At 46.5% G+C, this 17,226-nt stretch overlaps 1 protein-coding gene across 4 annotated transcripts in view; it reads right to left on the bottom strand.

The window, feature by feature from the left end:
• Positions 1-820: 820 nt before the first annotated feature.
• The window catches only part of RCSD1 (RCSD domain containing 1), a 71,616-nt gene continuing 55,210 nt past the window's right edge, over positions 821-17,226 (bottom strand). For all 4 annotated transcript variants that reach the window (XM_004464708.4, XM_071207559.1, XM_023590584.3 and 1 more), the window contains 4 exons: positions 16,273-16,344; positions 13,480-13,683; positions 10,258-10,965; positions 821-2,397 (listed from right to left, as the gene is read on the bottom strand). In XM_004464708.4, the coding sequence (XP_004464765.2) occupies positions 2,365-2,397; positions 10,258-10,965; positions 13,480-13,683; positions 16,273-16,344 (1,017 nt within the window). In that variant the 3' untranslated portion in view covers positions 821-2,364. The remainder of the gene's footprint in view (positions 2,398-10,257; positions 10,966-13,479; positions 13,684-16,272; positions 16,345-17,226) is intronic.

Raw genomic sequence — 17,226 nt, 5'->3', positions numbered from 1 at the left:
CAGCATCACAGTTCCCTTTTCTAACACTGCAATATCCCTTCAAAGCACACAGATTTTTTTCTTGCTTCCTGTCTGGGGAAAAGAAGGACAAAATTTGAAATTCAAACTCCACTACGAAGATGGTAGAGGAATGATTCTGGCTCTTCTCCTTAGTGTTGTAGCTGTGAAGAAGCAGTGTTTTCTTCCAAGCCTATGAATACATTCTGAAAGTAACAAGGTCTTCCTGGGCAGGTAATGTCTTTGTGCCACCTAAGGCACAAATGGGTTTCTTTATTCCCAAAGTCTGAAATCCCAGGATCAACAATGTGATCACAATACCTAAGCATAGTTGACTCTGAAAGGAGAGCCACAGGTGGTCAGACTGCAGCATCAACACAGAAGAGGTGGGGAATGCTTGAGGGAGAGTCCTTATACTTCATAAATTTCCCACCAAGAGCTGCAGAGCTCCCCATATTCATTAACAACCCCTGGGAATAGGGCCTTTGTCTTTTTACAAAATAGATCAAATGATGCGGCTAACAGGGGACTATTCCAAAAGGTATCTTGACCCCATCAAGTATGCTCTTCAGTGTCACATTCTCGTCATTTTTTAGTTACTCCTTTCTCCTTTATGCATAGGCCTCCCAGAAGGAAAATACAGTTTTACTTTCATATCTACATCCCATGCTTTCTGTTCCACTCCTTTTTCAAGTAAGAGAAAGTGAGAGATGTCCCCTTTTCATCGCACACACTCATAATCATGCACATATTTACAAAATTCTTGCTTAGATGTATGCATTAGCATATGTGTGTGAGTGTACAAACAATCCAAAGTCATATATAAATAAAACCAAGTATTATTTAGGGAGTATACATCTAGATAGATAAAGATAGATATACATTATATAGACACCCAAATAACTGACACACCCATCTCCCAAAATATGCTAAAAACCAAAGCTATGACAGTATCAGTCCAGACAAAGTTACAAATCTTAAGAGATGCATTATTTTTTAAAAATATTTTTGAAAAAAATATATATCCCCAATATGAACACTATCCTGGAGTTAGAAAAACCATAAATCAAAAGAGAAAATTGAGGTACCAATGGTGGTATAAGGCGTTTCATTTAAGAGACCGTTTTCTGAAATCAAGGTAGGGTGCAGTCTAACAGACCTCCAGAAAAACAGCTGCTCCAATTACCAAATTAGCATGTTGAGACATTGAAATACTCAAATTAGAATAAGGAGCAACCCTAGGGATAAAACATTTATTTGGATTAACATCTTTCAGCAGGACTGTGTGAAGAGATGTCAAGGAACTCCTGTTTCTTGCAAAACTTCCTGCACTCTCCAAATAGAATATTAAAGAAAGTGCTATCTAACGAGAAGAGACTCACACCTAATTGGTAAGAAAAGCCTTGACTTAGACTCAAGCAGAGCTACATGGGAGACTAGCTAGGATATGGATCATTAATTATGTTGCGTGGATACCATAGAGCTCAAAGCACCTCCCAGGAAGAATCTAATTCATGCTCAGGGTCGACCTTCTCCAATCGGTAAATATATCACGGCAGGATATCAGAGGACAGTTATTGTTCAGGCACCTCTGCCCTGCAGTGCAGAGAAGGAAACCTCCTGCCATCCTACTTCTCCCTGGGAGATCCTCCACACCCTTCTCAAGGTTGGTGGAAGACTCTCATGAGAAGCATCAAGTTGAAAACTATAGAAAAGGGAAGTTCCTCTTAGTGAAAGAGATGCACGTATTTTTTGATGTTTCAATAATTATCACTTCTAGACAAATGTTTTAAAAATTGATTGGTTCAAATTTGGACAAAGCTGGAAGGTTGACTCAAGAGTCTTGATGCAAGTTAAGGTATTCTTAACTAAGAAGGACTTCTATTTGCAGCAACACTACTTTCTTCTGTTTCTGGGCACCCTGGAATTAGTCCTTACTTATACATGAGAACTGTAAGAGTTTCCAAACAGTAAAAAGGCTATACAAGCAGTCTGATAAGCTAAATCAGACTTCAGTTCAGAGGTCAGCGGACAGGTGGGTGTGGAGTGTATCCAGGGCTCACAGCTGATCAGTGTCCCTGGGGAGTTGTCACCAGAGTAAATGGTTTAAATAAGGTTCCCCCCCCCCAACCAAGTCCATCAAGTGACATTTCTAACCCAGACTCAAGCTGATAAAAGTCTGCTGCCCTCAGTTGCTTTCCATTCACATGGAAGCCAGGAAATAATGCACCCTGTGTCTTCAGGCTGGCTCCAGACACTCAGCATATTCTGCTTCTGTGATGGCGTCATTGGCTGCCCCTGCCATTGTTACTGCTACTTCCAAAGAGATGTCTCCAAGCACCTTCATCACGAGGACGTAATGGCTCTTCACATTCTAGTGTCCTGGACACGGGACTCATTCTGTGAGCAGAGGAAGAAAGAATGGATTAGGAAGAGAGCAGAAAATCCTGACACTCCATATAACAGCTTGGGAATGTTAGATCGGGCAAAAATAACAATGATAGTGCTAGTACTAGTAATAATAATAGCATTATTAATGCTCTGTGCTCACAGGTTTTTGTTGTTTTTTTTTAACATACATCAACTCATTTAATCCACACAAAAGCAATGAGTTAGGTGCTTCTATTAGTTCTGTTTTGTAGGTGAGGCAAATAGGCACAGGGAAGGTAAGTCACTCCTCCTAGGGCCAAGATCAAAGCCCAGGGACCAGAGCTCGCCCCTTCAACTCCCAGGGAGGCTGCCTGATCCCCTGACACCTGGCTTTCCATGCCCCCGCCTAGCCTTTTGCCTACCCATTCATTCCCCCTCAATTTGATCTACCTGAAACACTTCTCAAGAATCTCTGACAGCATAAAAATGGAAAAAGAACAGGAAGAATTGAAAAGACTGATACTTGAGTGAGAGGGCAGGAAAGTAGCTACTGATTCAATATTCATTCAACAGGTATTGCTTTTTGCTCCCTCTGCGCTAGGAGCTGTGCTGGGACTCAGGCTTTTTTGCCCTTCGCTCTCTAGCTAAGAAACAGAGCCATTTATGAATGTGTCCACAGTACAAGGTGGCACGTGAGGCAGGTCCCCATAATAGACTATACTGAGTGTGAGTAGGTACGTGAGGAGCTGGGGCATTTGTAATCAGAGCAATCAGAGAAGACCTGGGGAGGAGGTGCCCAAGCTGGGCTGTGAGCAACCTCAGTCCATAGTGCAGTGGAAGGAGAGGCAGGAGTGGGTGAGAACACACCTACTGTGCAGTGTGGAAGATGTAGGCTGCTGGATGTGGGAGGAGTAGACAGTAAAGAAGAGGGACCTGGCAAAGCTCAGCATGTCATGAACCTGATGCCCCAATGGGCAGTTTCAAGGGTTTTGGGTCGGAGAGTAATCAACCAATATGGTACTGTTAGGAAGATGAATTTGGTGTGAATGTGCAGGGTGGGTCTGGAGACTAGAATTCAGTTAGAAGTGGGTAGTGATTGTAGAGATAAGAAAGAAGGCCGGCACAAGGGTCATGGCAGAGGAGATGGAGAGAGGGAAAGATAAAACGGCCCAAAGGGGCAATTTAACAAGACCAGGGCACTAATTAGGTATTGGGGGGCAGGGGTGCCTACAAAGGGAGGAAGCAAAGGAAGTTCCGGGTTTTCATTGCATATGAGTGAAGAAAGGGAAAATGAGTTTGTTTTAGGAATATGGAGTGTGAGGACTGGTGCAGCTCTCAGCTGGGTGGTCTGCTGGTGTGTGTTTGGGGCATCGGCGGGGAGCCAGGCAGAAGTGTCAGTAGTCGTCCCACCAAGGAGATTGCAGGGCATGTGCTTAGGAGTCATCCACAAAACGTGAGGCTGAAGCCTGGGAGGGAAGCCAGAGAAGACTGCCAAGCTCAGAATGTGGTGCTCTTCTCCTTTATGGGGCAGGGAGGAAGGGAGGGGGGACAAGAGAGGCAGGGGCCTGCGGCAGCCCAGCCAGACAGAAAAAGGACAGAGGTGGTTTCAAGGTCAGGGTGGGTCTCAGCTTCGCAGAGGGGAGGATGACAAGAACTGAGTCATGACCAGTATGTGGTGGCAGGGAGGCCATTTGTGAGCTTCACAGTCATTGATAAGAGCCATTTTACAAGGAGGCACACATGGGAAAGAGAGACAGAGATACGCACACAGAAGATAGGACTGTGACAGGTGAAAGCAGATTTGAAGGATGATGTTTTCTTTAGGATCAGAGAGCTCTGAGCATGTTTGTAGGCAGAAAGGGGCAAGCAAGTGAGGATCTAGAAATACAGAATAATACTGACTGGAGACATCTAGTCTAACGCCTCACTTAACGTACACACACACGTATCCTGAAAATGAAAGTCCAGAAAATGGCAGCAGGGAGTGGAAGCTAGAGCACAGCAGACAAGGGGCTTTATCTTGTCAAAAAGAAGTGGCATCTCCTCTGCCTCATGGGGAAAAGAAGGCAGGGAATCTTGGGAAGCTGGGTGGTCTTCCTTGTAGTCAGGAAGGAGGTGAGGTCATTTGCAGAGAGTGGGAGGATGCGGATAAGACTGGGAGTTTGAGGAATGTGGGATGATGGATATAGAGTGAGAGGATTTCCAGGCAGGAGTGAGGACAGGGTATGGTTCAGTGGGGCTGATAATAGTTTATAATAGATCCAGGCAACGCAGTTTGTAAATTCCACCAATGACACTCATAAGCCTTGGCAAAGAGGGTGGTCTTGGGGGATTAATGTGCAAAGACAGAATGAATGAAAGATAAGAGGGACAATAAGATGCAGAAAGACAGCACTTAAGTGGCTGGTTGTGGGTGAGGTCTGGGTAGGGCAGGGAGGAGGTGATCACAGTGAAGGGCACATTCAGAGGCTGTGGTAGGTTAGAGCAGAAAATCATGTTCTTAAAGCTTTTTTTGTTTGTTTGTTAAAGATTTATTTATTTATTTTAATTCCCCCCCCCTCCCCTGGTTGTCTGTTCTTGGTGTCTATTTGCTGTGTCTTGTTTCTTTGTCCGCTTCTGTTGTCGTCAGCGGCACGGGAAGTGTGGGTGGCGCCATTCCTGGGCAGGCTGCTCTTTCTTTTCACGCTGGGCGGCTTTCCTCGTGGGCGCACTCCTTGCGCGTGGGGCTCCCCCACGCGGGGGACACCCTTGCGTGGCACGGCACTGCTTGCGCGCATCAGCGCTGCGCATGGCCAGCTCCACACGGGTCAAGGAGGCCTGGGGTTTGAACCGCGGACCTCCCATGTGGTAGACGGATGCCCTAACCACTGGGCCAAAGTCCGTTTCCCATGTTCTTAAAGCTAAACCATTCCTCTGGGTATAAAATTCACTATTGTGAGTAGCACCTTTTGATGAGGTTACTTCAGTTAAGGTGTGGTCCAGGGTGGGTCTTAATCCTTTTATGGGAGTCCTTTATAAACAGGATGAATACTGGGGGGGGGGGGGCAGAAAGAGAAAGAGAGAGAGAGCCACAGAAGCAAGAAACTAAAAGCAAGGAAACCCAGAAGAGAAGGGAGAGACCAGCAGATGCCACCATGTGCTTTGCCATGTGACAGAGAAGTCCAGTAGCACTGGCAGCCAGTCTTTGGGAAGAAAGCATCGTCTTGTTGATGTCTTGATTTGGACATTTTCATGGCCTCAAAACTGTAAGCTTGTAAGCTAACAAATTCCCATTGTTAGAAGCCAACCCATTTTATGGTGTCTACATTTGACAGCTTAGGAAACTAAAACAGGTACTAAGGAAGGGATGAGGTGGGACCACAGGGGAGTGTGGCCCCAAGAGAATTGAGAAGGGCTAAGGGCCAAGACCTGAGTCTCAGGGACTTGCCCAGTTAACTGGGAGGGAGAAAAATGAGGAGAGAGCAAAGAAAACCCTTAGATTGTTGTAAAGGTAGGGGAAGTCTCAAGAGAATGTTTTATCTTATCAGTTGAGGGAGAAAAGAATTTCAAATAAAATATTGAGAAATCAAAGAGAATGACTTGGAAGAGAAATTGAATTAGGCAATTAGGAAGTCAGCACTTACTGTAAGTACAACAAAGTCTTGGATATGATGTCAGAACATCTCAGATGTCTTTGTTTGGATAAGTTTGCTTTTGGCATACCTGCATGACCTACACAGTACTGGATACATAATGAGTGTTTGAGAAACGCTTGTTAAATTATTGAAAGTATTAGAGTTGGATCTTATTCAGTGCCCTCTTTGCAAGGTTACTTTACCTATAAACAGAAGCCTAAGCGCTGTGATTTGATAGGTCCAGTCTGCCCCCGGTTAAAATTCCCAGGATCGCTCATTCTTTCAGCATGATGTGATGGGCAAAGGTAGTTAACCCTCAATAGTACTTACACATATTTGATGCCTGTGGCCTATTTATGAAGCCTTCCCTGCTTTCTCTTGAATGAATTGCCCCATCCTTTGTGCTTCACATAGTACCGTTGTTCCCAGGAAGAATCACATTTATTCTGCAGTCTTATTATGTGTTTATGCTTTTTTTTACCCCCGTATCTCACACAGTGCTTAGTTAACTAGTTCTAAGTAAATGTTGATTGTATGGATGCAACCATAATTAGTTTATCCTATCAATCTATTTCTTCTAGTCAAGGAAAAAAATGGAGACTAAGAGGGAGCTGGAAAGCTATCTACTTAGTGGAGTGTGCTGCTTCAGCCAGATTTGAGAAAGACCTGCGACAGGCATTGGGAGCCAGGGGATGTCATAACCAAAGGGACCTATTTTACAATTGTTCTTATGGTGGATCCTCCTGCCTTGGTGCCTGACCAATGGGGTTCTAACCATGGCCAGGCATGAAAGAGATAAAAGAGGACTGGAGGCAATGCCCCTCCCAGATCAAATACATTAAGCAGAAGTGCAGAGGGGCTCTGTAAGCAGCTTTTTATAATGACTAGAGTAGATGCCTAACATGTGAGCACTGACTCAGCTCTGTGACCTTGGGCAGCTTCTGTTCCCTCTTGGAAACTGTTTCTTTCTCTTTAAAACCAGGGAACTAGGCTAAATGGCACCCAAGTTTTGAATCTCAGTGGTGGATAAGGAGAGGAAAAAGGACTGAGGAGTGCTGGGTGAAGCTAGTCTCTCTTCCCCTGAGCTGCCTATTCAGGGAAGAGTGCTCCTGAGGGTACTGGGCATTCTCTTCTGCTTGCCTTGAGAAATTACCAGTGAGCTTGCTCCAAAGCTCCTGAAGTTTCTGCAGGCAGCCTTTTTCTACCTAAGACCTTCCCCATTAGCCTTTTTTTTTTGTCTTTATTTTTTTTAATGTTACATTAAAAAAATATGAGGTTTCCATATACCCCCACCCCCCTCACCCCACTCCTCCCAAAACAATAACCTCCATCATTGTGGGACATTCATATGTACTTGGTGAAAACATCTCTGAGCACTGCTGCACCACTTGGTCAATGGTCCACATTATAGTTTACACTCTCCCCCAGTCTACCCAGTGAGCCATGGGAGGACATATAATGTCTAGTAACTGTCCCTGCAGTACCACCCAGGACAACTCCAAGTCCTGAAAATGCCCCCACATCACATCTCTTCTTCCCACTCCCTCTACCCTCAGCAGGTACCATGACCACTTTCTCCACATTAATGCTACATTTTCTTCGATTACTAATTACAGTAGTTCATGAATAGAATATTAATAAGTCCACCCTAATCCATACTCTATTCCTCCATCCTGTGGACCCTGGAATGGTTATGTCCACTCCACATCTATATCTAGAGGGGGCTTAGATCCCATTAGCTTTTTAACTAAGTTGACTTCTTAACCCTAAGAGTGAGATGGGAAGTTCTCCTAGAAAGGTAGGTGCCTCCTAGGACTCAAAAAGGAATATTCCAGGGGAGCAGATGTGGCTTAAGTGGTTGAGTGCCTGCCTCCCACAGGAGGTCCCAGGTTTGGTCCCTGGTGCCTCCTAAAAACAAAAAAGTGAACAAAAAGCAAACAAACAAAAAGGCCAACTCAGAGATGTTGATGTGGCATGGTATTGAGCACTGGCTTCCCATGTACCTCAAAAAAAAAGCCAGGCAAGTATCTGCCTTCTGTGGAGATAAAAAGGGATCAGATTGCTCATTTAGAATGGATGATGTTAAAGAGCTCCAAAGCATGTTTGCCTAACAGTCCATTTAGAGGGGTCCAGTCATGGCAATGAGTCTTTGGGGCTCACTTTCTTCTCTGCAATTTAGTTTGACCATAAATAATGCAAGGGCCCCTGGGAAACCCTCCACAAACACACCAGCTCCTCTTACATCTGTAGTTGTATTGCCGGGGATTATTTTCTTTGGGACAAGCACGTTTCTCTCTTCTCTTAAAATTCATTCACTCAACAAATAAGTTTTTTTTAAGGATCTACTATGCTCTAGGTTCTATAGTAGATGGTAAAAAAGAAGAGAGATAATAATAATAATAAAGGAATTTCCAGTAGTGATAAGTGCCATGATGACAAAACGGAATGATGGGAGAGGGGGTGGGCTAGATTCCTTTAGATAAAGTGGTCAAGGCAGGCCTATGTGAATAGGAGGCATTTGAGCTGAGATCTGAACGAAGGGTAGGATGTGGTCAATATGAGGATCAGAAGGAAAAGTGTTCTAGGAAAAGGGGGCAGCAAAGATAGAGATTTGAGGTGGGACTGAGGTTGGGGTATTTGAAGAAGAATAAAAACATCCATGAGGCTGGAGCACAGCGATGGAGAGAGTCAGGGAGAGGTGAGCAGGGCCCACCAGGAGGGGCCTGTAGGCCACGGAGAGGGTTTGGATTTATTCTGAGTCCAAGGCGAAGTCATGGAGTGAGAGGGTGGGGAGGGTTAATGGGTGGAACTGGGTCCTCCAAAAAGATATGTCAAAGTCCTACGCCCTGGAGTGTGTGGATGTGAACTTCTTTGAAAACAGGATCTTTGCAGATGTAATTAGGCTAAGGATCTTAAGACACGATCAATTCAATGACTGATGTCCTTAGAAGAGAAAAGAGAGGGAGATTTGAGACAAATGAACACAGAGGAAGGTCAATGTGAAAATGGAGGCAGGCAGGGGAGTGCTGCATCTACAAGTGAAGGAACACCAAGGATTGCTGACAACCACCAGAAGCTGCAAGAGGCAAGGAAGGATTCCAAGGGTTGTTGGCAGCCATGAGAGAGGCACAAGCTAGAACCAGCCCTGTCAACACCTTGAATTTGGACTTATCTCCAGAAATGTGAGAAAATAAATTTCTGTTGTTTAAAGCTGCCAAGTTTGCGGTAATTTGTTCCAACAACCCTAGGACACTAATACAGGGAGTGAGTAATTCTAGTGGAGTAGATGATTAAAAAAAAAAAAGATGACAAAACAAAACCTTCTGGTTGTTGTGCAGAGAATGGACTGTAGAGGCAGAACAAATGGAAGCAGGATGCCAGGGAAAAGGCTAATGTAGGTCGAGAGAAAGCTGTTGGTGACTTGAGTGAGTAAATGAATGAATGAATGCACTAAGATGAAGGGAAGGGGCAACCACTCGAGGGTGGCTGAGTTGACGAGGTAGTTGGGGGGGGCCTCTGGAGGGGAGGTTGCTCAGGGCATCTGGCTTTTCTTGTGCAACCTGAAAGTCTCCTAAAGCACAGAGACATGGCTCAAGATGGTGGGGAAGAGAAAAGTGAAGGGAAGGTCCAAGTGCGCACCCAGACAGGAGACAGGGTATGAGTTATCTCCCCCTTCTTCCTGTGCAACAGGGGCCCAATAACTGTGAGTGACTGGGGTGACCTAAAGTCTCCTTGAAAGGCCCACCTCCAATGCCACCTTTCCTCACTCTCCTCACACAACTCCTTCCTCCCTCCCTTGTGCTTTGGACTCTCCTAGGAGATCCCCTGCCAGTGCCGCACTCTCTGCCTTGTTGATGCACCCTCGGAGCCGCTGGTCATTGGTGCTGGGCTGTAAGCTTTGTGTGGGAGGAGGACCCCCATTCACCCCTGCAGCTGTGAGCCCAGGACCCTGCGCTTTGCTTCGGTAGACATTTGCTGATCTGAGTTACTGACTTGTGCCAACTCTGCGTCACTCTGTATACACCCAGTCAGAGAGAAGCTGCAGAGCATGGGAGACGACTTCCCCTCCTTGTGCTTTTGTCCCCTCACCAATGGGCAACAGCCTCTCTCAATCCAGTGCGGCACAAGGCGGGAGCCTGACACCTTTATTACTGCACACTGAGCTGATTTACTATCGGACTGTAAGGAACAGGGCATGTGACAAAGGCAGAAAAGGCCAGCTCTGCACACTGCCCTTGGCATTGCCCTCCCTGTGTGAACAAGCCGGGTCACTCACCTCTGCCTCGGGGGCCGCTGGCCTGCTCAGAACCTCACTGTCGGGCTCTAGCTGGGCCTGGCCAGTCCCGGGGATGCAGTCTGGCTGGAGAACTACTTCCCCCTCCGCTGGCTTTTCCTTCTCTGTCTCCTGCTCGGGGGCTTTGCCACCCTCCATTTCTCCAGGGGTATTTGGGAAGGTCTCCTTCCCTGCAGCGCTCTCCACCGGCTTCTCTGTGCCTCGGCTCTTCTGTCCAGGCTCATCTTCTTCACTTCCTGCCCTCTCCTGCTTCCCCTCTGTGGACTTTTCTGTCTGCGTTTCCTCTCCGGCCGGTTTTTCTTCCACGGGGCTTCCGCACCCATTCTCTTTCGTGGGGCTGGGGACTTGGGGCGGTCCTGTGGCCTCCTCCTGGGCAGGGCTTTGGTGGTTCTCCTCTGCCTTCTCACACTGTTTGGCTTCCTCTGTGACCCCATCCTTCTCACGCTTCTCTGTCCTGCTGGGCGTCCTCCTCAGAGGAGGTTTTTCACTGGACCCCAGGTTTCTGCTCCCTTCCTCTTCCACCCCATCGCTGGACGGAGGGGACCCTGGGGTTTTGCCATTGTCTTCCTCGGCACCGTTCTCTTGAGATGACTCTGCTGCCCTGAAGTTGCTGAGGTCCTCACAGTCCGACTGAGACCTTCGGAATCGCCGGGAGGGGGGGCGCCTTTTGAGTGAGCCTCGTGTCCGCACCTGGAAGAATGTGTTAAGAAAAATTACTCAAAACCTGAAAAAAACCAAACCAAACCAAACTAACTAAAACAGGCCAAGAGGAGGACTGCATGGGTTTTGTTTTGGTTTTTGTTTTTTTAGGAGGTACCAGAGATTGAACCCAGGACCTTGTACATGGGAAGCAGTCGCTCAAACACTTGAGCTATATCGGCTCCCCTGTAGGTTCTTTTGATGTCAGTCTAAAAAGCATTGTTTAACATGCCCACTCAAGGATAATTTAATTCTTAGGAGAATGTACCATCGTTTGCTCTTTATTAGAGGTTAGAGCCCTGTGAAAATGTGAAATTACATGCTAAGTTGCAGATTTTTGTCTCATGCAGATGCAATGCTTTCTACCTAGTCAAAGAGATAACTCATGGTTTTTTATGTACTATTAAATAAAATGTTAACCACTTTTGTGTCTAACTTAGCAACTTCATTCTAACTTTTGTTGTTTTTTTTTATGGCCAATAAAATAACCAGTTCTTCACATGCTCTTGAACCTGCTTTACCATTTAACTGGTTTCCTCATAAATTGACGCACTAAATTAAAATCTGTTTCTATTCTGAATAAGAGTCACATTTTCAACTTTTTGAAAACCATACTCTGACAAAGGTGAACCTAACAGATGAGGGAGTTAGGCCTGGGCCTGACACTGGGACTCCACAGGTCCTCAGTTGGACCCACCTCCTCTTTTCCCACCTGGACCCTTCCATCCCCCACGAAGCTGGCTGATTCTGGGAACGCTGGGCCATTTGCTTCCCAGGAGGCAGCTCCACCACTGTCAGAAGCCACACCCGAGGAGCACCCAGCAGAATTGCCGGAAAACAATTTCCACTTTGGGAAGTGTGGGAATCTCAGAATCAGGCTCCATCTGGGCCCACTGGACTTTATCCGAGTTGTCATGGAAATGTTTCCAATTGGACCCCCTACTTTACCCAAGTGATGTGGCCTTTAAAAATGTATATGTAAATTAAACTTTCGTCAGTCTTATTTTCCCACTGGTTTACATTTTGGTATTTGTCAGGCCAGCCCCATAGAGTATCAAAGCCTCAGTCCCTATGGCCAGCAAGGTCCAGAAATAACCTTGCCTGCTGTGTGCCATAAGGCTGAAGCAACCCTCCCAGCCCCTACCTCCACCCTGGCTATTATGACCAGGCAGCAGCACCTCCACCTCCCTGCCCTTGCTGCCCGCCAAGAACCCTTCACTTGGTTCTGCCTTGAGGGGTCTCTCCATCACCCTGGGCTGGGGGCTCTGTACCCTGTCCCTGACGGTGAGGCTCAAGCCTGCTCCACCTCCTCCTTACCATCAGCTTGGTTTCCTTGAGCTCAACCAGTTTTCACTCATTTGACTTTTCTCTAGATGCATTTCCTTGATTGGCCTGGAAGATTCCACTCTCTCCATCCTTAATTCCAAAGCCACACTCATTTGCCATTCCCTGGGATCAGACCCCCTTGAACCTTGGGCCCTGCTTGGCTCTGGTCCAGATTTGCTCGGGATCTGCTTGGCCAGGACTGGCCTGTATCCCTGAGTCTTACCTCCTCGTAGTAGAGTCAGGGATTTGATGGAAACGTACAAAAGCAGCGGGGTAGCATCTACAGAAACAAAGCCTGTCATACATCTTTTTGTAAAGGGTTTCTATGTCGGAGACTTTTTTTTTCACTAGGTACTAGGGATAGAACCCAGGACCTTGTATGTGGGAAGCAGGTGCTCAATCACTTGAGCTACACCTGCTCTCCAAGCTGCAGTAAGAATGATTTGACTGGTCCTGGGACACTCAGGCCAGGCCAGGATGAAGTGGGGATCCTAGTGGCCTCGCCCACCCTTCTGTGTAAATCATCTCTCAGGTCTTTAGCCTTTGCCTTTAGTTTTGGTGTTTTTTTTTAACCCCCTTTCCCACCTCCCCACTCCCCCGTGGCTTTTTGCATGCTGTCTTCTCTCTGTGTCTATTCACTGTGCATTCTTCTGTGTCTGTATTTATTTTTTAATTTTCCCTCCCCCCTTGTATTCGCTGCGCGCTCTTCTGTGTTTTTGCTGGTCTCCCTTTTTTGTTGCATCGCCTTGCTGAGTGGGCTCTCCTTGGTGCTTGCGGGCCAGCGGCTCTCTGCAGCATGAGGGTGAGCTGCCTTCACAAGGAGGCCCCGGGATGCGAACCCAGGGCCTCCCATATGGTAGATGGGAGCCCAACTGATTGAGCCACAGCTGCTTCCCTGCCTTTAGTTTTTTATGTAACTATTGTGTAGCACCGAATTTCCTTCTCTTTCTCCACAAGGATAGAGTACTCCATGCCCTAAGCCCCTGCCTTTCAGGTAAGTAGCATCGTTATTGCGAGAGGAGATGAGACAGGCAGGCTAAGGTAGAGGGGTGACCTTAGTTCAGGGAAATCTGTTTCAACCGCCTTTCGCCAGGATAGCAACCGGTGAGGGAAAATTCAGGGTTGTCAAGCCCCCGTGTTTCCACAGACACGCCTCAACACTTGGGACCCAGCGTTTACCTTATTGTAACAGGGGAGATGACTGCCTTCAGGCGGCTGGTCGAAGCTGACCGGCACCTCCTCTGGCTCGCTAGACCGAGACCACACACCAGGGCTGCTGGGGGTGGAGGGAGGGCTGTGAAACGGTGACACCGTGGCCTTGGGTCCAGGGCTCTTAGGTGAGGCCCCAGGCAGAAGGGCTGCAGGATCAAAGGCTAAATTGGCCTGTTGAGACAAGAGGGAGAAGATAAGTGCCTCTGTTTTAGCTTCTTGGTTACCTGGCCCCAGAACTCATTGAAACGAAGTAACAGAGGTTTTTTTGTGTGACTTCCCAACCAATTACCCACTGTCTCTCCACGACCTGCTCCCAGAAGCATTGCCTGCTCAATCCATCCCTTGCTGCCCCCTGGCTTGCCACAGGCCATATTCCAGACAACACCAGCATGGACTCACCCAAGAGGCCCCGGCAATAGCCCCAACCTAAGGACAAATGGGCTGAAAAACAACCGCAGGCACCAGCAGGCACTAAGAGCTCACAGTAAGTCAGCACCCATTACCATCTTTCTCAGTGACAGCCAATAATAGTACTGCTTACCGGAGGTCTGTTATTTGCTGGACATATGCATTTTTTTTCCTCCATAAATCTCTGCCTATTCAGTTTTATTTTCATTGTACAAATTAGGAAAATGGCCAAGAAATCTCTGTGATTCAAGCCAGGCCTTGACACTCAAGGTACCAGGTGCTCTCTTGGTAGAGAGCTAGAGGGTGGACACCGCAGGCTGCCACGCTCTTCCCGGAGGGAGGCAGCAGAGCAGTTAAGTGTGCACCACCACTTGAGACATCAGAGTACAGGTGAGAACAGATCAAAATAAACCCTGAGGGCAACTAAAGGTAATCAAAGCTTGAGGGAGCTATGAGTTTGGTGGGAGGAGGCAGGTAGTCCCAGACCCAGGCTGCTGCCATAGTGAAGGTGGTGGGTGCAGGAAGGTGTCTATGGGGAGGATTGTACACGAGTCCTAATCCTCTTTAGCGCCATCTAGGGGAAGAACCCTTTACTTCCTCTTCCCCCCCTCTGCATTTCCAAGTCCCCAAACAACTCCAGCCTGCAGACCCTGAGGCAGTGCCAGTCTGGGAGGGACGGCAGCAAGGCCTCAGAGGGAAGGGGCAGGGATTGAGAGGCAGCTGGAACAATGGAAAGTAGATGGGCTCTCCACGCTGACAGGCCTGACTCCAAATCTTGGCTCTTTCCCTTAATAGCAATGTGACCTTCAGTGAGTCCAACAGCCTTCCTAGGTCTCAGATTCTTTATTTGTCCAAGCTTCTGAGCTTGACCCCCAAAGCCCTTTATGATCTTGCCACCATCCTATGCAAAATCTCCCTCCAGACTCCCCTTGGCACCACGTTCCCACCAGCAAAGGAGAGTTCTTTAGGACCTGCAGACTGTAAAGCATTACACGTGTTTAGGAAGGCCTGAGTACCTCCATTGTCATTTTAAGAAAGAACTTGCAATAGAGTTGTGGCAGTAAGACTAAGTCATGGTAAAACTGTAAAAGTTAAATAACATTGTGAATCCAAGCCAGGTCCAAAAAGCATGCATCTGATGTGCACCCAGGGAAGGTCTGGACTACAAAGGCTGTCTACAGCCAAACTGCAAAGGAAGTTGATGAGCTGGCATGGTTCAGAGGGGCTTCATGGAAGAGGGGGCTTTACCTGGGCATTAAGGAGGACCCGCCAACCCCAAATCCCAGGCTGGGCAATTCCCTCTCCAAGACTTCTTATGAATAAAACGGATCCTGCTAGAAAAAAACTTGAACACTGGATTTTGAACTACTCTAGTGAAGAAAAATCATAGTTCATAACTCATCCAACAGAATATTTAGAAGAAAAATCTAGCTGAAGATTCATTTCTTAATTCTTTGCCCACATATAACCCCCAAATACAAAGTTCCTATATGATTTGGCCAAATTGCCCTACTACCGTTGACATTCTTAATGAGATTAAACAATTAGAGATCATTCTCAAGCCTCTGTGTTTCCCAAAGAGGCTCATTAATTACTAGAAAGGGGGATGAGACCAAGACTGCAGGGTGCAGAGCATTTGGGAACTAATTTCTGGCAGTTGGATGAAAGCTGTGGTGGGAAGCAGGGAGGCAGATGTGCTGCTAGCAGGGATGTCAGGGTTCTGAGAGAGTCCTGTTATGCACATGGGGGTCCTGTAGCCTGCCAGAGTGAGGGGCAGCCCCACGCCCTTCCTGCAGCTGGTAGGAGAGCATATAAACACTTCTCAGTACTAGTTAAGCTTTCGGGAAACACTACAGCATCCTCCCCAACCCTCCTTAGGGTAGGCTCACGGTCAGAAGCCAGAGGCGCTTTCCTTTCCCCCAAAAGGAAATAAATCCCTGGGCTCTCCCACAGCTGGGAAGTGCAGTGGCTGTGGATATTTGTCTTGGTACCCCCTAATGGCTTCAAAATGAAGTTTGATGAACTAGTTCTCTTAGTTGGGCCTGATTAGGAGGATTTCTGGGTGTTTCTTGAAACTATAATGTCCTATTCCCATAAGATTCTTGAGGCATACCACTATCCACCACCAACCTTTAAATGTTAACCATATAAGTTCATATGTGATACGCCCCTTATTTTATTCCTTGCCCACAGGAGGAGGCCTGTACAGTTTGACCACTAGAAGGTTATTGGAGGCTCTCATTATCCGGTGGCCAGATGGGCTTACCCCTAGGAGACCTAAACTCATGAAAATTTTGGATATGTGATGGGGCTGGATAAGATGTAGCACTGGGTAATGATTTCTACACTTACCTGAAGCTTCTCAATCAGAGGTGAGCTCTTCACCTTGATTTTAGGAGGATGGCTCGCATTGGGTGATGATTTCTATGGAGGAAATAGACCAAAAAAAAAAACAAAACAAAAGGCAACAAAATGAGTGAAGTGACAGGAGGGGGGTTCTAGCTGGAGCCCAGAAGCCACAGGTAGAAGGAGAAGAGAAGCTGGTTTTATCACTTAGTTTCAGAGGTCCACTTACCTGGCCAGGGCATGAGTGATGCATGCTCCCCTTCTCTCCCTCCCTCATCTCACACTAGCAAGATCACTTGAATCTCTAAATCAGAGGAGGATTTCTATCCCTGAAAGAATGTCTTCACAGTCATGATGAGTGGACAGACTATTTCTGAGGGGAGCAAGATCTTTACCTCATGACATCCAACAGTGTGAACCAACGATATGAGGGAATTTCAAAGATAAAGGGCAAAATTACCATCCATTCTGTTTGTCACAAACAAAATGAGAAACCACAGATCATGAGTGAAACCTGATAGAGGTATTATTTTAATTCCCCCTTGAACTAATGATGTTTTGGACAGTCCCACCAGTGGCATTTTTTATAAATTATAATTTTCCAAAACATCAAATATTCATTCAATTAAGCAGACATTTATTAAGACATTGTTTTGGTTACATAAAGATGAATATGATTTAATTTCTAACTTCTAGTGGTCAATATGTAAGCATGTGTGTGTGTATATGTGTAAATATATATGTAAACATATACACACCTATATATACTATATAGTCATCAATATTTTTGTGATGAGTTTATGTCAAAGATCCTTTCTGCCTTAGGATTTGATATTATCTAATAAAAAAACTGACTCCTTCTTGAGACTTGTATAAAATCCCAATTTGAATCTAGTTTCCAGGGTATGTTGATCTCCCACATGTAAGAATGATGACAGTGATGATGATGAGGTTGATGGA

The sequence above is a fragment of the Dasypus novemcinctus genome, chromosome 13 (genome assembly GCF_030445035.2).
Source record: "Dasypus novemcinctus isolate mDasNov1 chromosome 13, mDasNov1.1.hap2, whole genome shotgun sequence".
NCBI lineage: Eukaryota > Metazoa > Chordata > Mammalia > Cingulata > Dasypodidae > Dasypus > Dasypus novemcinctus.
Note: the sequence above shows the minus strand (reverse complement) of the source record. Positions and strands in the feature narration are given on the sequence as shown.